Source organism: Jaculus jaculus, chromosome 12 (assembly GCF_020740685.1).
Source record: "Jaculus jaculus isolate mJacJac1 chromosome 12, mJacJac1.mat.Y.cur, whole genome shotgun sequence".
Lineage (NCBI taxonomy): Eukaryota > Metazoa > Chordata > Mammalia > Rodentia > Dipodidae > Jaculus > Jaculus jaculus.
Genome location: NC_059113.1, coordinates 51445571 through 51471316, shown reverse-complemented (window position 1 = coordinate 51471316; position 25746 = coordinate 51445571). Strand labels below are relative to the sequence as shown.

Sequence of the window (25746 nt, the reverse complement as noted above, 5' to 3'; positions counted from 1 at the left end):
AGGAATATGCCATCATACCTAGCATTTCTGTGGGTGCTGGGGACCCAAATACAGATCCCCATGCTTGTATGGCAAGTGCTTTACTGACTGAGTCATCTCCCTCGCTCCTGTTCCTAAATTTTCACAAGTTAAAGATGCCATAGGAAGATTTAAATTGCTCACAGTTCCTCTCAACTATCTTCTACAGTTTGTCCATGTATGCCTCAATCTTCCAAGAGAACAGTGAGCCCAGAGTTCATCCATACATGTCTCTATCTTCCAGGACAGTGAGCCCAGGCTCTGGCAGCCTGCTTCATAGAACAGCACCGATGATTCTGTCAGAGTTTCCATGAAGCTTTCCCTGGCCAAGTTCCCTTGCCCCACCCACCAGACAGGCTGAGCCAATAGTGAGCAACCTTTGCTCATTTCTGTTTTGTTCAGCACTGAGACAGAAAGGAGTTAGCACCATGGAGGCTGGAATCCTACTTTCCTGGACCTTTCTGACCCGTGGACTTAAAATCACGCTACTCCATAGGGGCCCTTTTCTGCCTGACCATGTACAAATATCTCCATTTATTTTATTGTTTTTCTCTGTGCTGGAAAGTAGCTCATGATGACAGGAAAGAAAGAGCCCCTCTCTCTTACCATGTGGCTTGAAGTGCAGCTGACTAAAGACTGACCCACGTAAAATGTACACAGAAGTACACTCCCTTCCTGAAAACAGTACACGATTATTGTAACAGTCTTACTATTAAAACATGCATGTGTGGCCAGGGCATGGTGGTACACACCTTTAATCCCAGCACTTGGGAGGCAGGGTAGGAGGATTGCCATGAGTTCAAGGCCACCCTGAGACTACATAGTGAATTCCAGATCAGCCTGGGCTAGACTGAAACTCTACCTTGAAAAACTGAAACCAAACTAACATTTAACAACAGCAAAAGCATGCGTGTGTGAGCTGTGTGTAAAAAAAACCTTTGATTTTATAAAAGTTTTTTATAAAAGTTATTTTTATCTTGGTTTTTGTCTAGAACCACATTGTTCTTTCATACCTAAGCTTGTCCAGTACCCTCATAAATTTCCTTATAATTTCACTTATACAAATAATTTCTTACAATAAGGAAATTAGAAGAACTAATCTGGTTTGGATCACATGTCCCCCATAAGCTCATGTGGTTTAAATGCTTCGTCCCCAGTTTATGACAATCTGGGAAGTGGAGACTTGCTAGAGGAGGTGTGTTAGGGGTGGGATTTGGGGTGTTATAGCCCAGATTTCCTCTTGCCAGAGCTCAGCTCACTCTTCCTGTTATTTTTACCTGCTGTGGCAAGGAATGATGTCCATCCTCTGCTCTGTTGTCTTTCCCCTGCCATCATGAAGCTTCCCTTGAGACTGTAAGCCAAAACAAACCCTTTCCTCCCATCAGCTGCTTTTTGTTGGGTTTTTTCAGTAATGCAAAGGTAACTACAACAGAAAATTTTTACCATAGGAATGGAGTCATTATTGTTAAGAAATAACTGTGTGGGAGCTGGGCATGGTGGTGTACACCTTTAATCCCAGCACTTGGAAGGCAGAGGTAGGAGGATCACCATAAGTTCAAGGCCACCCTGAGACTACATAATGAATTCCAGGTCAGCCTGAGCTAGAGAACCTACCTCGAAAAACAAAAAACAAACAAACAAAAACTGTGTGGGCTGGAGAGACGGCTTAGTGGTTTAGGTGCTCACCTGAAACACCTAAGGACCCAGGTTTGATTCCCCAGTACCCATGTAAGCCAGATGCACAAGGTGGTGCATCCGTCTGGAGTTTGTCTTCAATGGCTAGAAGCCCTGACATACCCATTCTCTCCCTCCCCCCCCATCTGCCTCTTTCTCTCACAAATAAATAAATAAATGAAATATTTGAAAAAAAAAATGAAAGAAAATGACTGTAGCCAGGTGTGGTGGTGCATGCCTTTAATTCCTGCACTTGTAAGGCAGAGATAGGAGGATCATCATGAGTTTGAGGCCACCCTGAGACTACATAGTGAATTCCAGATCTATTTGGGCTAGAGCAAGACCCTACCTAAAAAAAAAAAAAGTGAGAGACCATGTGGCTTTATGTCTTTTGAAACCAACTTGCAGAAGCAATGTAGAAGGATTTGTAACTTTGGACTAAGAGACAACTTGCAATGGCATAAGCAAAATTTGAAGAACTATTCTGGTGAGAGTTTGAAAGACTTAAATGAAGAAAGAACTGCAGACTGGGAAAGAGAACTTTATCAGGACTGGGTACAGATAGTATGTGTATGTGTGAGAGACTTGCTTTGTCCTGCTTATGTCCTGAGTTGAGAAGAAACAGACTGTTGTGAGTAGAAGTAAATGGCACGGAAATACATGTGAGTTCTGGGTGGGGGACTGCAGCCCACATCTGTTGCAATTCTTTGACAGATTGTCATCTCTGAGGATCTGGCCAGCTGTTCTGCTTTGGGCCAGTAGTAAGAATGCTGAAAGTATTTTCCAGGTCTTTAAAGTTGGCTTTATTGACTGCTGGATTAACAAATTTGGTTGTCCACCTGTACTATGGAAGTATAACAAATATAGTAAAAAAACAAAATGTCATTGGATTTGCAATGTGGCTTTGTTTTTTAAGAATTTTTTTTTTAAATTTTATTTATTTATTTATTTGAGAGCGACAGACACAGAGAGAAAGACAGATAGAGGGAGAGAGAGAATGGGCACGCCAGGGCTTCCAGCCTCTGCAAACGAACTCCAGACACGTCCGCCCCCTTGTGCATCTGGCTAACATGGGACCTGGGGAACCGAGCCTCGAACCGGGGTCCTTAGGCTTCACAGGCAAGCGCTTAACCGCTAAGCCATCTCTCCAGCCCCATTGTGGCTTTTTTTGAGGTGGGCACTGGGTGATGAGAAGCAGGGTTGTTGAAGACTGTGTGTGGAGATCCTGGAAGGCCATGGCATGGAACTGGATTGAAATGGAGACCCCGGGATTTTGGAGATACTAGGACCATGGAATGGCTTACTGATTCAGGATGGAGTTTTCCCCAGACTCTAGGCAGCCCAGCTAGAGGGGCTGAATTGGAACCCTAAAGACTTTGCCATTGGTCACAGATGTTAGACATAGAGCTACAGGATTTGATTTATGTCCTGCTTTAGATCTTGCATTGGTACAATCTTTTCTTGTTATGTCTTCTTTTGCAGTAGGCATGTTAATTTTGTGTCATTATATCTATACAACTTGTGTTTTGATATGATAGGCTTACAGTTAAGAGACTGTTTCAGATGAGACTTTGGACTTTTTTTTTTTTTTTTATTCCCAAGCATTTATTGTATTTTTGTTAGTAGAAACAAGGTTTTCTCTTCAACAAATATTGCCAAATTAAAATGCAAGTCTTCTTCGAGTATCAGCATATGAAGATTAGCATCTAGTAACATTTTTACTCCTTTCTCTTCCCTTTTTCTAAAATAAAGTCTTGACATGTAGCCCAGTTTAGCTTCCAATTTGTGATCCTCCAGCCTCAGCTTCCCAAGAAGCTGAGGTTACAGGTATACACCACCTCACCCAGCTCAGCAGCAGTCTTAATTTCATGAAAACAATTGCTAAGATGGTTTTAGCCGTTTTGCAGATGATCCAAGTGAGTTAGTCCTGTTATCAGTGTTATTTTCATCTTCTGCATCATCTTCATCACCGTCTACGTCGCCCGCAGTCGCCGCGGCCTCCGCCGCTCCGCCCTGCGCGTCCCGCCGAGCCAGGGCGCCGAAGAACTCCGCCACAAGCTCCTTCATGTGCGCCACGCCCGACGACAGGCCCCGCAGGCGGTCGGCGTCCCCTGCCGGCTCACAGGACGCCCGTAGCCGCTGCGGCTCGCCACCCGGTCCCACGTACTCGGCCGAGAGCTCCATAGCGACCGTCCAGCTTTAAGAGCGCGCCATGGGGGTGGGGGGGAGGGGAGAAAGAAGCGTCACCCGGAAGCGGAAGCCGTGCGGCGGCGCACGCGCGTGCAGTGGACTTTTTTTAAAAGACAGTTTAAAGGATGAGGACTAGTAAAGTTGGACTGAGCTGGGCGTGGTGGCTCATGCCTTTAATCCCAGCACTCGGGAGACAGAGGTAGGAGGATCACCATGAGTTTAAGGCCACCCTGCTACGACATAGTGAATTCCAGGTCAGCCTGAGCTAGAGTGAGACCCCACCTCGAAAAAACAAAAAATTTTTTAAAAAGTTGGACTGAATGCATTTTACATCATGAAATTGTCCAGAGTTTATGGGAGCCAGAGGCAGAATGTGGTGGTTTGAATCAGAAGTCCCCCCATAAACTCATGTTCTGAATGTTTGGGCTCTAGCTGATGGCACTATAGGAGGTGGAGCCTTTCTGGAGAAAGCATGTTGTTAGGAACAGACTTAGGGGTGTTATAGTCTAGTTTTCCCCTTGCCAGAGCTCAGCTCACTCTTGCTGCTGTCTTCTACTTGCTGTGGCAGAGGTGATGTGCAGCCTCTGCATTTCCATTCTTTTCCTATCATCATGAAGTGTTGCAGATAGCTTCAGGTTCACTGAGATGAACTTCCAGACCAGGCACAATTATGGAGGAAGGGATATTTATTGAAGCTTATAGATCCAGGGGGAAGTTCCATAATGGCAGAGGAAGCTGGCCTGCCTTCACAGGCCCAGGCAGAGAGAGAGATAAGCACAAGCCTAAAAGCCAAAGGCCACACAGCACAGCACTCTTCAGGAACTCCAGCTAGGCACACTTTACATATCTTTAGACTGAAATCTGAAACCCACCACCACACCTTAAGATCACCCAGTGACATTGCCTCCAGCCAGGTGGATACAGAATGCAAACTACAAATAAACAACTGAATATATTGGGGTCATCTATTCTATTCAAACCACCACATGAAGCTTCCCTTTGAGACAGAAAGCCAAAATAAACCCTTCCCTCCCATCATCTGCTTTTGGTTGAGTGTTTTGTCCCAGCACTGCGAAGGCAACTAAAACACCTATACATCTTCCAATTCTCCCACAGTCTTACATAGTGTTACTTCAAAAGCCCCCAAAGTATGTCTATAGCTGTTGAGTCCTCTCCTAATACCTGCACTTGACTTTCCCCAAGCGTGTCTGTGGTTTTGCTCAGCCAGTGAGCTTGTAGTTATGCTTTACTCTGAAGGTTTTTCTGCAGCTAAGTTGAAGATCCTGTCTGTGCCTCACTAGAGCATGAGGCTCTGAGAGGGACTCAGCAGGCCCTGAGTAACCAGCAGTGTGGGGTGGATTTCACCACTGCAGCTAACTGTGGCAGGGAGCATAGAGCGACTCTGTGGGAGGGAGCTGCAAGCTTCCAAAGTCAGGCTGGATGGTTCCTGTTGGGGTAGAAACTTCCAAGGTTCCATGATGGTTCTGTTAAATTAACAGACACTGGGCTGGAAAGATGGCTTAGCAGTTAAGCGCTTGCCTGTGAAGCCTAAGGACCCCGGTTCAAGGCTCGGTTCCCCAGGTCCCACGTTAGCCAGATGCACAAGGGGGCGCACACGTCTGGAGTTTGTTTGCAGAGGCTGGAAGCCCTGGCGCGCCCATTCTCTCACTCTCCCTCTATCTGTCTTTCTCTCTGTGTCTGTCGCTCTCAAATAAATAAATTAATTAATTAAAAAAAATTAACAGACACTTGGCAAATTCACAGAAGAAAGTGAACACACATTTATGAACTTTTATTTTGCAATATATTTTTATTTTAAATATTTATTGTGAGAGAGAGAGAATTGGTGTGCCTGGGCCTCTAGCCACCAGAAACAAACCCCACATGCATGCACCACCTTGTGCATCTGGTTTACGTGGGTACTAGGGATCAAACCTGGGTCTTTAGGATTCCTAGACAAGCACCTTAACTGCTGAACCATTACTCCAGCCCATATTTTTATTTTTTGCATGTGTGTGGTATGTGTGGTGAGGAGTGTGTGGTGTGCAGGGTATGCTGAAGTTTGTGCAAATGCAGGGCCCTGTGTGTTTGCCTGCCGCAACTGGAAAAGTACATCATGTCATGTCTCCTTCTTTCACTTACCCACCTGTCATTCCTTGTAATGGAGTCTTTTATTGATTCTGGAGCTTGCCTTTCAGAAGCCCCAGTGATTCTCCAGTCTCTGCTCCCCAAGACTGGATTCACAGATCTCTTAATGTGTGTGTGTTGTGAATATTCAAACTTACGTTCCCTAAGGCCCTCAATGTTTACACAGGAGACAACCACTAAGCAATCTCTGCAGCCCCATAAACTTTTTTTTTTTTTTTTTGAGGTAGGGTCTCACTCTAGCCCAGACTGGCCTGGGATTCACTATGTATTCTCAGGGTGGCCTCGAACTCACAGTGATCCTATTTCTCAAGTGCTGGAATTAAAGGCATGTGTCACCACACCCAGCCCCATAAACTTTTAATATTACTTACTTTCACTGTTTTTTAAAAATATTTTATTTATTTATTTGAGAGGGAGAAAGAGAGAGAGAGCAAACACTCCAGGGCCTCCAGCCACTGCAAACAAAGTCCAAATGCATGTGCCCCCTTGTGCATCTGGCTTATGTAGGTCCTAGAGAATCGAAGCAGTCCTACCCTTTTTGGCTCTTACATTCTTTCTATTCCCTTTTCTGCAATGGACTCTGAGCCAGACACCAGCAGGTATTACACCCCTAGGGCTAATGACCTCCCCTGTCATAGGTTTTCAGTACCAGGAATGTATTCCCTCCCATGGAGTAGGCCTCCAGTCCAGTTAGTGAGCAGTTGGTTTCTTCCATAACAGACATGCCATCATGTCTGTTGGCTCATTTAGCCTGGCTGGCCAAACTTAAGGCTTGTAGTGTCCATTGTTATTTATTTCCGCTGATGACTTCTGTCTTCCATAGGGCTGCATAAAACATAGCTTTTTCCAGCTTTCTGTCAGCTGGCCTACAGGGAGGCCAGTTCCAGCTTGATTTCTCAGTGACCTTGCAGCCCAAACAGTCCATTAATTTTTAATTTTTAAGACACTGCATTTTGGGACTGGTGAAATGGCTTAACAGTCAAAGGCACTTGTTTGCAAAGCCTGATGGCCTGGGCTCGATACATGTACATGTAAAAAGCCACATACACAAAGTGGCACATGTGTCTGGAGTTTGTTTTTCCTTCATTCTCATTATATCTCTCCACTTTTTCTCTCCCTCTCCTTGCAAATTAAACAAAAATACTAGATTTGAATGTCATCCCGATTACTGAGGGTTTTGGCATGTGCTTTACACTGGTGTGCCTCCTTCATCTTGACAGGGAACTGAAACTTTGTTCATTGTAAAAAAAAACAAAAACAAAAACCCAGGGCCTATCCAGTGCCTGCCAAGTTCTTTTTAAGATTTATTTATTTATTTAAGAGAGAGAGAACGTGTGTGAGAGAAAGTTTGACAAAGGAACTGTAGACTCACTGGCTACTTTGTGTGTCTGGATTTGCATGGGTACTGGGGAAATCAGACCAGGCGGGCAGGCTTTGCAAGCAAGTGCCTTGAACTAACTGCTGGGCCATCTCCCCAGCCCACCTGCCAAGTAAGTAGCGTTCTGGCTCTCCAAATCAAACATCAATACGCACCCCCATATTCCTACCGGGAAGCCAGGATGTAGTCTGCTGGGGTCAGAATTACCACCTATGCTCATACTCTTCCTTTCCCTGTGGTCCTCATCCTCCTCTTCACCTTTCAGAGGTGGGGGTCTGCTCAGTGGGTGTGGCAGCTGTGGGGGCGGAGCCTCTGGGGAGGTGGGGAGAACCCGAAGATGCGGGCTAATGGGAGTGGGAGGTGAGGAGCAGGGCGTGGCAGTGGGCGTGACCACGGGCGTGCCCTGGTGTATTTGAGCTGGCAGTGGAGCTAGTGGCTCTTCCCCCGGGGCTCCTGGAGCTGGTGGGTCCCCTGCGGTCGGTCGCCCTCGTGGTGTCTTGAGCCAACGTGGGCACCAGCGCAGCCGGGCATCCTCTGCTCAGTGGCACTCTCGGCTGCCCTGGCCGCCCGCCGGAGCCATGGTGGACGTGCTGGGCGGCCGGCGCCTGGTGACCCGCGAGGGCCGGACGGTGGACGCGGACGCGGCGCTGCAGAACAAGGTGGTGGCGCTGTACTTCGCGGCGGGCCTGTGCGCGCCCAGCCGCGACTTCACGCCGCTGCTCTGCGACTTCTACGCGGCGCTGGTGGGCGAGGCGCGGCGGCCCGCGCCCTTCGAGGTGGTCTTCGTGTCGGCCGACCGCAGCGTGCAGGAGATGATGAGCTTCATGCGCGAGCTGCACGGCTCCTGGCTCGCGCTGCCCTTCCACGACCCCTTGCGGCTGTGAGTGGAGCCCCGGGCTCGGGACTGCCTGATCTCCCCGTCGCCCTCCAGCCTGCCCAGTCCCCGGAGCAGCTCAAACTGCACCCAGGCTCGGCGTCCCCCCCACCCCCCGGCATCCCCCAGCTTGCACGCCGTACCCCCAGACTCTGACTCCGAGGATTCAGAGCTCGGGGAATCTGCATTTTTCAAAGCCCTGGACTGGTGCTGATGCTGGAGGCTCCTGGGTGGGTGGGCCGGCGGAGGCGAGGGTAATCTTAACCAGAGCCACTGAAGTGGGGGAGACAGGAAGGAGGAGACGCCAGGGCGGGAGCAAACCAGTGCTGGACACCGTCTCAATTTCATGTTTCCTCGGAGTAGTGGAGTTTTCATAATTATAAACAGGCAAAATTCATTAAGGTGAATGTTATCCCTGTAGATGTAGCTAGGTGCAGACAGACGTCAGAGGGTGTGACAAAAGTCTGCTTTCTGATGTGACCGTGACCTTGGTGCAGAAACGAATCTGAGAAGAGTTAATTAAGTTCAGTGCCTCTCTGGCTGGAGTCCTAGAAGTCAGAAGAGGAGCAGGGAAGGGGGGAGGATGGCAGGGTGCTGGTACATGGAACTGCCTGTGATGTCAGGGAACACACGCAGGCCTACTCTCAGGTCATAAAAGCGCATGGTCCCAGCCCTGCCCCCTCCTGTGCACATGCGAATTTCTGGGGATTGACTGATTGCAGATCTCTTGGGTCTGTTCTTCAGTTATGTTCCACTCTCCCCATTCCTTTCTGGAAAATGAAGCCAACCTTAAGAAATTCCATAGAAACACAGAAATCCGATTATTTTCCTAACTAGACACGTGGTCTTTGGTGATTCCCAGGCTTAGCGTTGGAGGGCTGTAAGGCCCCATCATGCCAGGACCACACAGTTTGATAGTAAGTCCAAGTGACAGCTGATTAGCGCTGAGGAGGTGTCCTTAGAAACTCTTCAGGGCCTGCACTTTACAGGATGGCTTAAAGGCTGGGGAGATACCCAGCTGGTAAAATGCTTGCTGCATAAGCATGCGGGGCGGGTCTTGATCCCCAGAGCCTGTGTGAAAACTGGACACAGTGACGCACACCTGTAATTCTAGTGCTGCAGAGGTAGAGATAGGAGGCTCCCTGAGGGCTTGCTGACTAGCTAGTCTAGCTGAATCAGTGAGCTGTACATTCAACAAGAACTCAAAAGTAAGGAGAGTGACTAAGGAAGACACCTGCCTTTGACCTCTGGCACATGCACACACATAAACGAACATACATATACACACAAGTATGCCACACACATTTATAGAATGTAACTGGACATACATGACACTCAGTTGACATGCAGCTTTTGAAAGGATGCAGTAGTTGTTTTGCAGATGAGATGATGATAGTGTTAGTAAGTAGACCTGGGGGAGCTGGCTCTGAGATTACCCATGGGGGATAAGTAAGTTGCTTCATGTCTGGACCTACTGATGCACAGAGGATGAGTTCACTGGATCCATGGACAGGCTCCTGACAGTGTGGGCTCGTGATGGATGGGCCAGTGTGCTGGTCTATTGCCTCATTTTCCGGATGTGCTACTTAGAGAGTCCAGTTCTCCTGGGGCAGGGTTATCTTTCTGTCCTCTCCCAGGGTGAGAAGTTTTCCCAGTTGCACAAGGGCTCCTTCAGAAAGGGAAGGGCATCCATCGTGTTAACTTTTTCTGCGGATACATACATGTCAGGACACCCCAAAGCCCAGCTTGTTTAGCCTCTGACCCTTGCCTTCCACAGTTGACTGCTGGGGCACCTCACCTGCTGCACACATATTTGGATTTGTCGGACATGCAGATGGGTTGGGGCTTCATGTCTCTTTTCTGGTAGACAATGGCTCGAGATTCCTTGACTCAGTGGGGAGTCAGTGGGGAGGAGATGGTACTCCTAGGGATCGTTCCCTGTTTTGTCTCCAGTTGATTCCCTCTAGCCCTGGGTTCCAGCTTCTTCCTAGATCTCCAAACTCAGCACCTCCATTGAATCTGCTCATCTTGGATCTTGTCTGCCTTTCCCTTATTTTACATGCAAGATATAGAATACTTCTCTGTTTGCGGCAGCTCTTGTTTGGACCCACTTTGTTCCAGGGCTCCTGACATGGTTCAGGAGCTGGCTCCTATGGGCTGCATGGTTCCCATGGGTGCCTGGAGTAAGTGAGCAAAGCAAGTGCTTGGGGGAGACTTGCCTAGCAGCAGTCCAACCTGAGCTAAGATGGGAAGTAACTGGAGTCAGAGGTGGCCATGGCAACCAGGGAAGCCATTACATCAGTGTAGCTAGGTTAGGTGAAGAGAGACAGACATTGCTATAGCACCAAGGACGGGCCTTGCTCTTGGATTTCCCTGGAATGATTAAAACATCCCTTAGTTAGCAGCATTTCTCTCAAGCATTTTGTCTTGTTTTGTTTTGTTTTTCAAGGTAGGGTCTCGCTCTAGCCCAGACTGACCTGGAATTCACTGTGTAGTCTCAGGGTGGCCTCCAACTCACAGCAATCCTCCTACTTCTGCCTCCTGAGTGCTGGGATTAATGGTGTGCCTCACAATGCCCGGCCCTCCCAGACATTTCTGTTTTCTGTGGCCACAGCATAGTGCCATGGCTTCAGGAGAAGGTGGTGGTTCCAAAGTGACATTTGTACCTGGGCAATCAGGGTGAAGATTGGAGGGCCAGAAGTTAGGGAAAGACAGGTAAACACACACCTCAAGTCCAGCTGGTCCTACTCCCCTGACCCTGACTGAACTGGATTTAATGTTGCAAGTGATAAAAGAACAGGTACTCAAAAGAGCTTGAACTATAAGGGTCATGGGCTGGCTTGAATGAGCACTGCACAGCCAGGAGTTGGGCTCAAAGAAGGCCAGAGGTCACTGAGGATGTACTTTTGTGGCTTGCCTTCTGTCAGGTTGCTTGGTACCAGGCAGGAAGTGGCTGCTTGTTAAACCTGGCCTCTCCTCATGGTGGCACAAAGGTTGCTGTGTCTCAGCACCTCAGAACTTCCTCTTAGCACACAGGTAAGGGCTCCTCTTAGGGGACATTTGTCTCTTCCACATCCTTTCTGCCTGCTGCCTAAATCCCAAATGTGCAGGTCCTGCTGGGCTTGTCCCAGGCTTCTGTGTTTGAGGAAGGGCCGGGGTCCCCCGTGTACTGCTGTGACAGGAGTGTGCAGCTGCTGCGTGTGGGAGCTTGGGGTGTCAGCTCTACACATGCCTGCTCCAGCACAGCAGGCCCCCGGGTGTCCGTTTCACTATGCGTGTGTTTATATCGTGTGTGTGTTTACACCTTTCTCCCACATTTCCTTTCCCTCCCCGCATGAGTAGGAGGGGTTGGCTTCCAGAACTGCTGGGGTGGTGGCCACGAGCACAGCTTCTTTAGGAAACGGTGGTCCTGGAGTTGTATCCTCCTGACAGCCTCCCTTCCAGCAAGGTCAAGTCTACACTGGGGCTGCGAGGCAGCCAGCCCTGCCTGATTGCTGATACCTGTGTGAATTCTCTTCTCTTGCTCTGTCTTGCTAGATGTTTGTCTCACAAAGAATCAGAGTGGCTTTCATGGCCCCTCCTATGTTGAGTTTTGTTGATTCATTTCCTGTTCCAGTTATTTCTGTCTCAGCCTTGTTTTGCATTTTACCTCTTTCTGTGTTTTTGCTCCACTGTTACTTTCCTTAGCTTCTTAAATTAAATATCTAAGTCATTATTGTCGTTGAAGGTGAAATGCCCCCCACAGGCTCATGTTTTTGAACAATTGGCGCCCAGCAGGTGGTGCTGTTTTTGAAGGTTGGAGGATCTTTAGGAAGTGGACATCCATGGATCTGTGGGTCACTTGGGGCAGGCCCAGAAATTTTACAGCTTGACCTTGCTTCCTGTTCATGCTCTGCTTCCTGACTGCAGATGCAATGTGACCAGATACCTCACACTCCTGCAGCCAAGCTTCCACTGACATGATGGACTATATGTTCTTAAACTGTGAGCCAAAGTAAACACTTTTTTTTTTTTTTTGGTTTTTCGAGATAGGGTTTCACTGTAGTCCAGGCTGATCTGGAAGTCACTGTGTAGTCTCAGGGGGGCCTTGAACTCATGGCGATCCTCCTGCCTCTATCTCCCGAGTGCTGGGATTAAAAGGCGTGTGCCACCACCCCCGGCACATCTTTCCTTAAGTTACTTTTTGTCAGATGTTTGGTCACAGCAATGTAAAATGTAGCTAATATGGTCATTGGTGTAGGAATTTTTCTTTTCTTTTAGTTGTTAGGTTACCTTCTAGTTGCTGAGACCAAACATCTGACCAAAGAAGTTTATGGAGGAAAAGAGTTTTTTCTTTCTGGCTTATAGGGGATGTTTCCTCATGGCAGGAAAAGCATGACAGGAGCACACAGCTGGGTGTCACATCTCCACAGTGCAAGGAGGAAGTAAAGAGTGTGAGCTAGTTCTACCAAGCCTGGCTGGACTCTAACATGCCAAGGTCTGAACCCCCCCCATGACACACCTCCTACAGCAAGGCTCCACCTCCCAGAGGCTCCACCAGCTGAGGATCCAATATGAGGTTTAATTGCAAACACATGAGGTATGGAAGGAATTTCACATTCAAACCACCATATTAGGCTTATGTTTTGAGATGAGGTCTCACTGTGCTGCCCAGGCTGGCATCACATGCATGAGTTGAAGGGACCTAAACAGATGGGACTGCAGGCTGCATGAGTTGTGGTAACTCTTAGGGTTTTAGCTTCCTAAGAGTCTGTTCTATCAGCACTTGAGATTAGTATCCACTTGATCCTTGGATCCAAGGGGAATTGGTTCCAGTATCACCTATGGGTTCCAAATCCAAGATGCCCACCTCCTTTGTGTATAAACAGTGTTTGCTATGCACCTCCTTCCACAGACTTCAAGCCACCTGTAGCTTATTATAGCAAATAGAAGGAAATGCTATGCAGATGGTTATATTATTTAAGGGATAATGACAAGGAAAAAGTGTGTGCATGTTTAATATAAATGTAATTTTTTTCCTGAATATTTTCAGGAATGCTGGTTTTATAAAAGGAGTTTTGCAGTGTGCCTTTTTCTATCTCATGGAATAGTTTGAGTAGCATTTCTGTTTCTCTTTGAAGCTCTGGTAAAATTCTCCATTCAGTCTATCTAGTCCTGGACTTTTTTCAGTTGGAAGATTTTTTATGACTTCCTTGATCTCATTGCTTATTATAGGTCTGTATGAATTATTTATTTCATCTTAGCTTATCTACATGTGTATATATATATATATATATGTATGTATACATATATATATACACACACACACATATATATACATATATATATATACAATTTTACATATTTCTAAGATAGAGAAGTATATGCTTTTAATGTAGTTCCTTGTGATTTTAATTTCATTGGTATGTATTGTTATGGTTCTCATTTCATGTCTAATTTTATTAATTTGAGTCTTCTCTTGCTTTCTTTTGGTCAGTTTTGCCTATCCTTTCAAAGAAACAGCTCTTTGTTTCATCGATTCCTTGTACCACTTTTTTGTTTCTCTTATATTAATTTCTGCTGAGATCTTTGTCATGTCTCTGTCTACTGATTCTTGGTTTGAATTGTTTTCCTTTCTCCGAGGGCCTATGGTATAAAATTAAATTGTTTGTGGCTTCTCTAATTTCTTATATTCTATTTTTAAAAAATGCATTTATGGAATGGGGATATGGTTTAGTGGACATAGGTGCTTGCTTGTAAAGCCTGAAGGGCCTGGTTCAAATCCCTAGGACCCGTGTAAATCCAGATGCACAAAGTAGTATGTCTGGAGCTAGTTTGCAGTGGCATGAGGTCCTGGCTTGCCCATTTATATTCTCTTGCTCTTCTTCAAATAAATAAGTAAATGTTTTAAAAATAATTTAGTTTTTTACATGTATAAGTGTGTGTGTGTGTGTGTGTGTGTGTGTGTGTGTGTGTGTGTAGGGGGTAGTATGCTAAGGTCTCTTGCCACTGCAAATTCACACCAGACACTTGCATTACTTTTTGAGTCTGGTTTTATGTAGGGGACTGGGAAATTGAACCTGGGCTGACAGGTTTTGCGAGCCACTGAGCCATCTCCCCAGCTCCACATTGTTCTGTTATACATGTTTTGTAATCAGCATGACTTTCTCCTACAAGATGTACTTAAACAGATCTCACTCTCTATCCCAGGCTGCCCTGTAATTCACTCTGCAGCCCAAATTGGCCTCAAATGAGTGCTGGCATTAGAGGCGTGAGCCGCCACACCTTGGTTTAATTCATTTCTCCTGTTCTGAAACAGCGTCTTGAGTAGCTCAGGAGTGTCTTCAGCTTCCTCTGTAGCACAGGAGAACCCTAGCCTTCTAGTCCTCTCCACGTCCAAGCACTCTACCACCTGATTCACATCCCCGGTGCCAAATGCTTTCTTTTTATTTTAAAGAGAACTGTGTTCCTTTTTATTTTTATTATTGTTTTTTATTTATTTAAGAGAGGGAGAGAGTGAGAGAGAATGGGAGCACCAGGGCCTTCACCCACTGCAAACAAACCCCAGGTACATGTGCCACCCAGTGCATCTGGCTTACGTGGGGTCTGGGGAATCAAACCTGGGTCCTTTGGCTTTGCAGGCAAGTGCCTTAACCACTAAGCCATCTCTGAAGCCCTCAAATGCTTTCTTACTTTCTTTTAAAAAATATTTTACTTATTTATTTATTTGAGAGAGAAAGGGGCAGAGAGAGAAAGAGAGAGAACGGGTATGCCAGGACTTCTAGCCATGGCAAATGGACATCAGATGCATGTACCATCTTGTGTATCTGACTTCTGTGGGTACTGTGGAATTGAACCAGGATCCTTAGGCTTCTCAGGCAAGCACCTTAGCTGCTAAGTCATCTCTTCAGCCCCCCAAATGCTTTTTTAAGAATGATTTCTTACTGGTTTCAGGTTCCCTTCCATGATGCTCTGAATGATGGTCTTTATTTATTTGAGCAAGAAAGAGGGAGAAAGAGACAGATAGAGAGTTAGAGAAAGAGAGAGAGAGAGAGAGAGAGAGAGAGAGAGAGAGAGAGAGAGAGAGAGGGAGAAGGCACATGCCAGGACTCAAGCCACTGCAAACGAACTCCAGACACGTGCATCACCTTTGCATCTGACTTATGTGAGTACTGGGGAATTGAACCTGTGTCCTTAGGCTTTGCAGGCAAGTGCCTTAACCACTGAGCCAAATGATCTCTAAATCCTTTGAAACCTACCAAGATGCTCTTGTGGGAGAGAATGGGATTTGTTTTGTCAGGGCTTCACAGGCATCACGAAGCAGCAGCATGTGAGCCTGTCTGATGACTGTGGGTCTATCTACTTTTCTTTCTTGACTGAAGGGTACTGTTTGACCTCAGTGCTGGGTGGCAGCATGTGACACCCCCTTCAAGTGGAATGTGGGTATACGGGCTTTCCTTCTTGAATTAAGGATTGTCTTTGACCTGGGTGCCTGGGGGCAGCAGAGAACTTAATGAAGATGTCTTAGTTGGGGCTAGGAAGGTCTCCATGCATCCCCCTTCCTCTACTCTCCTGAGGGTTCCCATGCATCTCCCATTCCATGGCTATTCTCAGGGTTCCCACATGTCTCCTTCCTCTGGGGGCCTAAGCTAAGGGTTGCAGGTGAAAGAAATCAAACTAGGGCCTCATAATTGCAGAACAAGGAAAGGATTTTCCATGGCTGCCCTGTGTACTCAGGGGGTAATCCCTATGAAGGTGGATGGGGGCCTTGCAGAACTCAGGAGGCTGGTATCCTTTTCCCCAAGGAATACGGGCATCATGAAAAGTCACAGTGGTATAGGCTACAGGTGACTGTAAAGGAAGAAGCATATGTGGTAGGTCACTGAATGCCTAAGGTGGGCAGCAGTCAGGCCTTGCATGCACGCAGCCCTCAGGGAGCTTTCACTTTTACCTTTGCCCATACTGGACAGTGTCCTCTCTTGTGAGCAGGACATAGAAAGCATTTAGAACCACAGTGTCCACTACCAGAGCGACCAGCCACACATAGCTACGCATGCCTGGGCTCCTGGTGTTGGAAGGTTCAGGCAGGAGGGATGTCATGAGATGTGAAGCTCAGCCTGGGCTACATAGTGAGTTCCTGGCCAGCCTGGGCTACAGAGTTAGATCCTGTCTGAAAACAAACAATAGGCTGGAGAGATGGCTTGCCTGTGAACCCTAAGGACCCATATTCGACTCTCCACATAAGCCAGACACACAGGGAGATGCAAGTGTGCAGGGTCGCACATGCAGAGAAGGTGGCGCAAGTGTCTGGAGTTCTAGTACAATGGCTGGAGGCCCTGGTGCACCAATTCTTTCTTTCACACACAAAAAATTCTTTTTAAAGCCAGGCATGGTGGCACACGCCTTTAATCTCAGCACTCAGGAGGCAGAGTTAGGAGGATTGCTATGAGTTAGAGGCCACCCTGAGACTACATAGCTAATTCCAGGTCAGCCTGAGCCAGAGTGAGACCCTACCTTGAAAAAACAAGAAAAAAAAATTTTTTTTTAAAGGCCAGGCTATTGGGCTTGCCTTACCAAAAAAAAAAAAAAAAAAAAAGGGCTGGTAGACCAAGAATTTAACATTTAACAGTTAATTAAGTAGAGAAATTCACTTACCTAGGCACGTGCAGCAGATTCTGAGCATGTTCCTGGTGGCCACGATGTTGGTAGTACAGTTCAAGAATGACTTACTGCAGACGATAGCCTGGGTCAGGACAAGCTCAGGAACCACCACGCCCATGGGTAGCCTCATTGTGAGTGGGGTGTCAGATTGCTGAAGAGCTAACTCTAGCCCCTCTTCTCTCCCACAGGGAACTGAGGAGGAGATACAACATCACGGCCATCCCCAAGCTTGTGATTGTCAAGCAAAATGGGGATGTCATCACCAACAAAGGGCGGAAGCAGATCAGGGAACACGGGCCAGCCTGCTTCCAGAGCTGGGTCGAGGTGGCCGACATCTTCCAGAATTTCTTGGTTTGACTCTCTAGGAACCCTAGAGTCCAGGACAGAGCCACTCGAACTTCAGCAAAGGAGGAGACATTTGTTTTACTCTCTGTTGGCAGAATTTTGTTTTTATCTCATTTATTTAAACTGTATTAGAAAGTAAAAGTTACTCAGGGGGGGAAAAATAGCCTCCCTGTGTGGATCCCATAGCTGAGTAATAGTGATCTATATTCTTTGTAAGCACTATCTCCTGTGCCTAGACAGGGCCTGTGTATCTGCCCTGGGTGACCAGAAATCTATGCATCATTTTATTCCCACAGGTTTCTTTGGGTAAAATGATCAGTTATTGATACACAGGGTCTATCATTTTTTCATGATAAGCTTTACAGACATTTATTAAACACGTTTTCAGACTGTGTCCTTTAATAAACAAATACTTACACTTTGAGCGGCTCTGACTTTTCTTTCTCATTCCAAAACAAGCCTCAGTAGAAGACACACAATATGGATTGATGGGAACTGGCTTAGTTCAGTGTAGACAATTCTATCCGAGTTTAGTCTACTGTTTCTGTTTTTTTGTTTTGTTTGTTTGTTTGTTTTTGGGACAGAGTCTTGCTGTGTAGCCTGGGTTGTCCTGAAACATAATCCTCCTGTCCCAGGCTCCCTGGTGCTGGGACTTCAGGCATGCAGCATCTGGTTTGTCTTTGCTGTATATTCATCTTGTTTTATGTCTTTTGCTGCATTTAAAAAGCTTTTTATTGACAACTCCATACTTATACACAATAGGCCATGATCATATGATCAGAGTCCTTTCCCACCAATCCTCTTTTCCTTCTATCCCATCATCTGAATCCCTTCTTTTCTATTTTAATGTCATTGCTTCCCTCTTCTAAAAATTGTGCCGGTCTCATATAGGTAATGTCACCCACTGTAAGTTCGCAAATGTCATTTCCACTTTGTGTCTGGAAGATAGTATTGCAAAGCCCACATTCTTTCCACTACCTCTTCCACAATGGTCCCTGACCCTCGGAGGGAGCGAGAGAAGTCTCGTGTAGTACTGGACACTCTGCACTGTCACTTCTCAGCACTGCGGTGAGTTTTGAGTTATCCCAGTGGGCACTGCCATCTGAAAAGAGAAGATTCTCTAACCCAAAGTGAGAGTAGTATTAGAATATGGGCATAAACATAAGTGTTTAGAGGGCAGTTTGGTGGGCATAATATATGCATTTGGCCAGCAACAGTAGTAGCTCCCCCCACCCCCCCAGCACTTATGACCTCCTTGGCCATAGGTTGATTAGCTTTTCAGTGCCAACCATGAATTCTCCCCTGTGGTGTAGACATCAAGTCCAATCAGAGAGCAGTTGATTTCCACCATTACAGACATGCCACCATTGTACCAGTTGGCATGTTTGCTCTGGCTGGCCAGCCATGGTGCTTGCGGGGTCCATTAATGACTTTTCTCCCCCAACAGGCTGCACAGTGCTTTCCAGAATCATGACAGCCAGTCAGCGGGGAGGAGGTTCCAGCTTAGCCCCTCTTGTTGGAGTGTTTAAATTTTATCCACTCAGGTTCTCTGTGTGTTTTGTTACTTTTCACATATTTTGGCTGTGGCATTTATTTCAGGTTGAGTCACCTTGACAGTGTCTGTCAGGCAGTCCTGCGTGTCTGTGGCCAGTGGGAAGCAGGCAGGTGGGTGCCTGTGTCCTCTCTGCTGCTTATTCTGTGGCAGGATCATTCTCATGGTTATTTTAGAATTCCAAGGAATGGAGTCTGTTAAGTCTCTTCCACGGCACCTTGCTATAGTTAGGTGACTAGCTTTTGCCGCCACAGAAGTAGCTTCCACATCGGAATGGCTGCGCAGCGGCGGGGACAGGCAGGAAGTTTGCTGCGTGTTGGGCCCTCTGCTACTTCCTTATGGGATTATAGCAAAGGCCTGTGCTGGTTGCTCAGTGTTCTTTTGGAGCTGGTCCTGCATTTTGGAGAAGAGCTAGGAGAAGGAGGGGAGGCGGGGAGACGTTATTTAACCTTTTTTTTTTAAAATTTTTATTTATTTATTTGAGAGCGACAGACACAGGGAGAAAGAGAGAAAGACAGATAGAGGGAGAGAGAGAGAATGAGCGCGCCAGGGCTTCCAGCCTCTGCCAACGCACTCCAGACGCGTGCGCCCCCTTGTGCATCTGGCTAACGTGGGACCTGGGGAACCGAGCCTCAAACCGGGGTTCTTAGGCTTCACAGGCAAGCGCTTAACCGCTAAGCCATCTCTCCAGCCCTATTTAACCTTTTTAAAGAGCCGGTCTCACATTAGGTCTTCAACATGTGAATCTGGGCGGGGGTGGGGGAGAGCACCAAAACAGTCTGCAGTCCTGCTGCAGTCCATGGAACTTGCACATGTCCTGCGTAGAGCCTGGCCCACAGTGACCCTCAGGAGAGGCTAACTGCCCTTGCCATTAGCAGTGACTGCCCCCTTGGCTCTGCACTTGTGTTAGCCTTCAAGGTAGAGCTTTAGCCTGATTCCTGAGAATGCTGGGGACGCCTCTGTCCTGCCTTTGTAACAGCTTAGCCTACAAAGCTTTCTGAGACCAGGATGATTTCCGGCAGCTGCTCTGTGCCCTGGAGCCAAGGGCTCTTGTCAGGCACTGTGGCGAAGGCGGTCCCAACTCTTATACCCTTGGGTGCTTCCCTCTTGTGGTGGTTTGGGTGAGGTGTCCTCCATGATCTCACATGCCCTGGATTCTTGATCCCCAGATGATGACAACTTGGGAGGTGGAGCCTTGCTGGAGGAGCTGCATTGTTGGGGGTGGACCTTGAGGTTTATGAGCCCCTAGCTTGCCAGTGTTAGTTCAGCTCCCTTTTCCTCTTTTCCACCTTCTGTGGCAGAGGTGAGGTCCAGCCTCTGCTCAGGTCATGCTCTCTCCCCTGCCATCATGAAGCTTCCCCTTGAGACTAAGCCAAAATGAAAACCTTTCCTCCTGGCAGCTGCTTTTGGTCAGGTGTTCTGGCTCAGCAATGGGGAAGTAATCGCAGCACCTCCCCATGCGCCCTATCTTCTGCTCAGGAAGCTGTTTTCTCAGCATGGCTGCCCTATGCGTTTTTTTTTTTTTTTTTTAATGAAACCAGACCATTCACTGGATTCCTTTGGTACTTATCAACAGGTACGCCATGGAATGGAAAAATCAGGAAGGTTGTCAATGGCAAAGAAAGAGTTTTTCAAACCAGGCTCTTTGTCTTTGAAGTGGGCTGCAAGACTTGAAGGCTTGGCATGTTATTTTCTTACAGTCTTTTTGTAATTTTAGGATTCACTCTTAGCAGGATACAGTCTGCAAGGGTGCAGGGGAAATTGCCTCCATTCTCCCCACCCACCCACTGTCCTTAAAAGAGCTCCATCAGGAACAGAGATTTCTATTTTATTTTATATTTTGAGGTAGGGTCTCACTCTAGCCTAGGCTGACCTGGAACTCACCTTGTGGTCCCAGACTGGCCTCGAACTCATGGTGATCCTCCTACCTCTGCCTCCCAAGAGCTTGGATTAAAGGAGTGAGCCAGGAACAGAGATTTGAAGCTGCATGTTAACTTTGTCCTGAGGTGGAGCCGCAGAAGGTGCTGCACCCCAGAAGGACCAGATGCTCACTGGAGATGCATCTACAGACACTTCTATTTGGAGAGCATCAAATATCAGAGTGGTGCTGACCTGGAGCTGCTCTGAGGTTCAGGATAGAAGCTAGACTTCCGCTGGTGGTGTTGGGGTTTGCTACTGATTTCATTACTGTGGAAGGAATTACACCCTCCAGTCATTTGTTGAAGCTGTAATCCCCAGTATAGTCTTAGAAGTAGGTCTTCAGCAAGTGATTAAGATTAAGTAAGGTCAGAAGGGCAGGGCCCTCATCCTGTAGGATTAGTGTCCCTACAAGAAAAGATAGACAGTTTGGTGTAGGCTGTCTCTCTCTGTCACCACAAGGACACAGGGACAAGATGACTGTCTGAAAAACCAGAAAATAGGTGTCACTAGCAAGTGATTTCACCAGCACCCTGATTGTGACCTTTCCCATCTCTATAAATAAATGTTTGTTGTTCAAGCTTCTGGGTTGGTGGCATTTTGTGCTGGTAGACTGACACAATCATCTAATACCCAGCAAGAAAAAAATACAAGTTTGGGACCAGGAGTCCACCTCCAATCCAGGGAGAATCTGGCCAGGGTTAATCCTGTGCCTGAATCATATGGTCCACTAGTCTGCATTTCCCTGGAGACTGGACACTTTGCTTCTGGAGTGTAGGGTTCGTAATTTGGGTAGAGTGATTATCTCCCATGACATCCATTTTTCTGCAAATGATGTAACTTCATTCTTCTTCATGTCTGAAAAATTTCATTGTGTAAGTATACATTTTCTTTATTTCTCTGTTGTTGGACACTGAACTACTGTGTATACAATAAACGCTGATGTGTGTTGTGTTATTTTTTTTTCCTTGGGTCACATGAACAAATGTTTACTCATATCTGGTAGGGAACCTATGAGAGGCCAAAGAAATGATTCCACTGATATCCAACTTGGCAAACCAAGGAGTTGGCTGGGTTGCTTACAGGCACATGGGTAAGTCAAAGGCAGCTGTATCTCCAGAACACCCCCCTCCCCCCGCCAGCCAGTGTGGGTGATGACCGGGGAAAGCTGCATCCCTGGAGCTCCCTGCACTAATTGCAGGCCACTTTGTTATCTGGGAGGCTCCCTCCCCGCCTTGGGTGGGGACCTTGTAAATTTTGTTTTAGTTATTTCCTGAAGCCAGGTAGCCTCCTTCCAGGACAGAATGTTAGAATCTAGAGGCTCTTACTCCAACAACAAAGTATCCCCGTGATATGTTGACTTGGAGACTTCATTTAGTCCTGTACTCTTACTGGGCTGTGAGACAGCATCCCTGAGCCTCAGACCGTCCCTGTGTGCTGTATGTGGAGAAGGTCACCAGGCATGGGCTGAGAGTTTTGTCACCTTAGGAAAATGGCTCTTACTGTAGCCTTAGGCACCATAGCCTGTGCTGTCACGGACTGTGGTAAGTGTTGGGCCTCGGATAGCATGAGGAGAAGGCTGGGGACCTTTTGAGTGGGACTGAATTTGACTTCTAATCTTACTTTGTTCTGCTACTCTGCCGCCCCCTTCTGGATGGAGTCCATAGGTGTCTCTGGGACAGGGCTAAACAGAGCCTGGAGCCGGGAGGACTGAGCATGATCATGCACAGAGGCCTTGCCCTCCCCTTTCTCTCCAGCACCTGGAATCCATGCACAGGTGGTTCCCCCAGAAGCCCTACAGTCTAGGTGTGTGGAAGCCTCCTTCAGGCACACTGGGTGGGCATTGGGTGAGTTTGGTGGGGATGAGCACTGCCTCTCACTCCACATGCTGTGGAGAAGGACGCCCCCTGCGGGACGAGATCAAACACACTTCTCCCTCCACACTCTGTGAGGAAGGTCGCCCCCTGCAGGAGGACAGCAGACACACCCGCCAGGTGGAAAGCAAGCCCAGGAAGAACTCTCAGCACCAGGGACATATGGTCAGTGAACAGATAAAGACAGTTTATTACGAAAGAAAAAGGTGGACTGGGGATAGTACTTAGTGTATCAAGCACGACAACCTGAGTTCTGCTTCCCAGAGGCCATGTCAAGTGGGGATGGATGCATAGTGTGTTTGTCATCCCAGTGCTCCTATGGGGAGAGGGAGGTGGAGACAGGAGAATCCCAAGGTTTATGGACCAGCTGGCCTGGTGGACCCAATGGCAAACAAGAGAGACTCTGCCTCAGTGGACGGTGAGGGAGGTTTTCATGTGACTGTGTATGGGGAGCTGGGAAGTCATGCTTTCTGTCTGGGCCTGGAGTCTGTAGCACTCTCCTGCTTTTGTTTAGGAGGGTTTTCCACCCCCATGCTAGATTGCTACCTGCAGTTCAGGTGAGGGAGGGTTTCTGGTCTTCTGCCAACTGGCTTCTTTCATATGCCAATCTTTAAAAAAATAAAATTTGTTTATTTATTTATTGGGGGGGGGAGAGGCAGAAGCAGATAGAATGGGCATGCCAAGGCCTAGTCTCTGCAAATGAACTCCACACACATACTCCACTTTGTGCAGCTGGCTTACATGAGTACTGGGGAATCAAACCTGAGTCCTTTGGCTTTGTGGCAAGCACCTTAGCCACTAAGCCATCTCTGTAGCCCTCATATATCAATCTTAATGCCTTTCTGTCCACATCTCACCAGCATCTCCTGGAATTAAAAGAAAGTTAGAGCTGGGAGTGATGACACACACCTTTGATTCTAGCACTCAGGAGGCAGAGGTAGGTAGATCACTATGAGTTCAAGGCCACCCTGAGATTACATAGTGAATTTCAGGTCATCCTGGGCTAGAGCAAGACCTTACCTTGTAAATCCAAACAATAAAATAAAGTAAAATACATGAAGTTTTGTGTTCAAGAAATAGCTTGTCATGATGCCTCTATCTTGAACCTAGAACTTGACTTCTTTTTTTCTTTTTGGACAAGGTTTCATGTAGCCCAGGCTGGCCTCAAACATACAGCTGATAACCTTGAACTTTTGTTCCTCCTGCCTCTACTGGGATTACAGATATGCTCCATTGCACCTGGTTAATGAGGTGCTGGGATTTAACCAGGGATTTGTACATGTTAGACAAGCATTTAACCAACTGACTCATATTCCCAGTTCTTTTATTTTCTTGTTAAAAATGAAAGAAAAAGAAAAAAGACTCCACCCTCTTAATTGGGTCAAATTGGAAAACTTGCTTCATCATCCAGGAGTTTGTTCTCTCAAAGGGAGAACTGTGCATACACCCTGAGTTCAGCAATAAGCTTTGAGGGGTCTCAGGGACTGCTCCACCAGCAGGGGGCCTAGAACTCCAAGTTAAGAATGCCCTAGGAGAAAAATTTGCAAAGTGCTGGAAATAAAAAGAAACCATATTCTCTCATCTGTCAGCATGGATGTTTGCCTGTCCTTCCAGCCTTTCTTAGACATGAGTGCTTTTCAAAGCTCCCTCCATGGTAGCTCTCCCCAAACTCTTAATGTCTACATAATACTTCACAACCAGAACCCTAGCGTATATTGGATAGTTAGGGGGTTCCTGTTTTTTTTTTTTTAAATTTTATTGACAACTTCTATAACTGTAGACAACTTATCATGTTTATGGTCCCCTCCTACCCTCACCCCTCCCCCTCCCTAGGCCCTCTTCCTCTGAATCACTTCTTTCCAACTAGTCTTCTATTTTGATTATCATCAGTTTTTTTTCCCTTCCTATTATGCAGGTCTTGTGTAGGTAAGTGTCAGCCACTGTGAGGCCATGCATACCATGACAATTTTGTGTTTTTTTTTTTGTTTTTTTTTGTTTTTTGGTTTTTCGAGGTAGTGTCTCACTCTAGCCCAGGCTGACCTGGAATTCACTATGGAGTCTCAGGGTGGCCTTGAACTCACAGCAATCCTCCTGCCTCTGCCTCCCATGTTTTGCTTTTTAAAATACTTTACTTATTTAAGAGAGAAGATGGGGAGTATGTATATGGCAGGGCCTCCTACTGCTGCAAATGAACTCCAGATGAGTGCACCACCTTGTCCATCTGGCTTTGCGAGGGTACAGGGGATCAAACCCAGACTAACAGGCTTTGTAAACAAGTACCTTTAACCACTGAGCCATCTCCCCAGCCCTGGTATTTTGTTTTGTTTTTCGAGGTAGGGTCTCACTCTAGCCCAGGCTGACCTGTAATTCACTATGTAGTCTTAGGATGGCCTTGAACTCATGGCAATCCTCCTACCTCTGCCTCCTAAATTCTGGGATTAAAGGCGTGTGCCACCATGCCTGGCAGTTTTTGTTATTTTTTAAAAATAGTCAGTTATTTATTTTCAAGGAGAGAGAGAAAATGAATGAATAGGCATTGCAGGTCCTCTTGCAGCTGTGAGCAAACTCCAAATGTGTGTGTCACTTTGTTCATCTGGCTTTACATGAGTACTGAGGAATTAAACTTGGGCAATTAGGCTTTGCAAGCAAATATCTTAATCACTGAGCCATCTTCCCATCCCCTATTTTTTAAAAATACCAGATATGACACTCTTTTTTAAAAATATTTTTATTTACTTGAAAGAAGTAAATATATATATATATGTATGTATGTGTATATATATATATATATATATATGGAGAGAGAGAGAGAGAGAATGGGCACACCAGGGCATGCAGCTGCTGTAAACAAACTCCAGATGCATGTGTCACCTTGTGTATCTGGCTTACTTGAGTCCTGAAGAATCAAACCTGGGTCCTTTGAGTTTGCAGGCAAGTGCCTTTACCACTAAGCCATCTTTCCAACTCTGTAACACTCTTGTAATGTCTGTGTTGATACAGCATCTGTCTCTTCTCTTGACTTCTTTTGTATATAGTTCTAAAAGTAGAATTATTAGGCTAGAAGATTTAAAGATTTTTAAGTCCCTCCCCACTTTCCCTCTCCCTATCTTCTTTTTCTCACCCTCTGTCTTTCTCT

At 46.7% G+C, this 25746-nt stretch overlaps 2 protein-coding genes across 2 annotated transcripts; one reads left to right on the top strand and one right to left on the bottom strand.

Moving 5' to 3' along the window:
- Positions 1 to 3283: 3283 nt before the first annotated feature.
- On the bottom strand, positions 3284 to 3876 carry LOC123453737 (EKC/KEOPS complex subunit GON7-like). The gene has a single exon (XM_045131545.1). It carries the CDS (start codon positions 3874 to 3876, stop codon positions 3574 to 3576), a length of 303 nt encoding a protein of 100 aa, XP_044987480.1. The 3' UTR covers positions 3284 to 3573.
- A 4069-nt stretch (positions 3877 to 7945) lies between these two features.
- Nxnl2 (nucleoredoxin like 2) lies at positions 7946 to 17689 on the top strand. Its single transcript, XM_004668344.2, has 2 exons — positions 7946 to 8288; positions 17111 to 17689. The coding sequence occupies exons 1-2, from the start codon at positions 7987 to 7989 to the stop codon at positions 17277 to 17279; spliced, it is 471 nt and encodes a 156-aa protein (XP_004668401.1). The 5' UTR covers positions 7946 to 7986; the 3' UTR covers positions 17280 to 17689.
- Positions 17690 to 25746: the final 8057 nt, after the last annotated feature.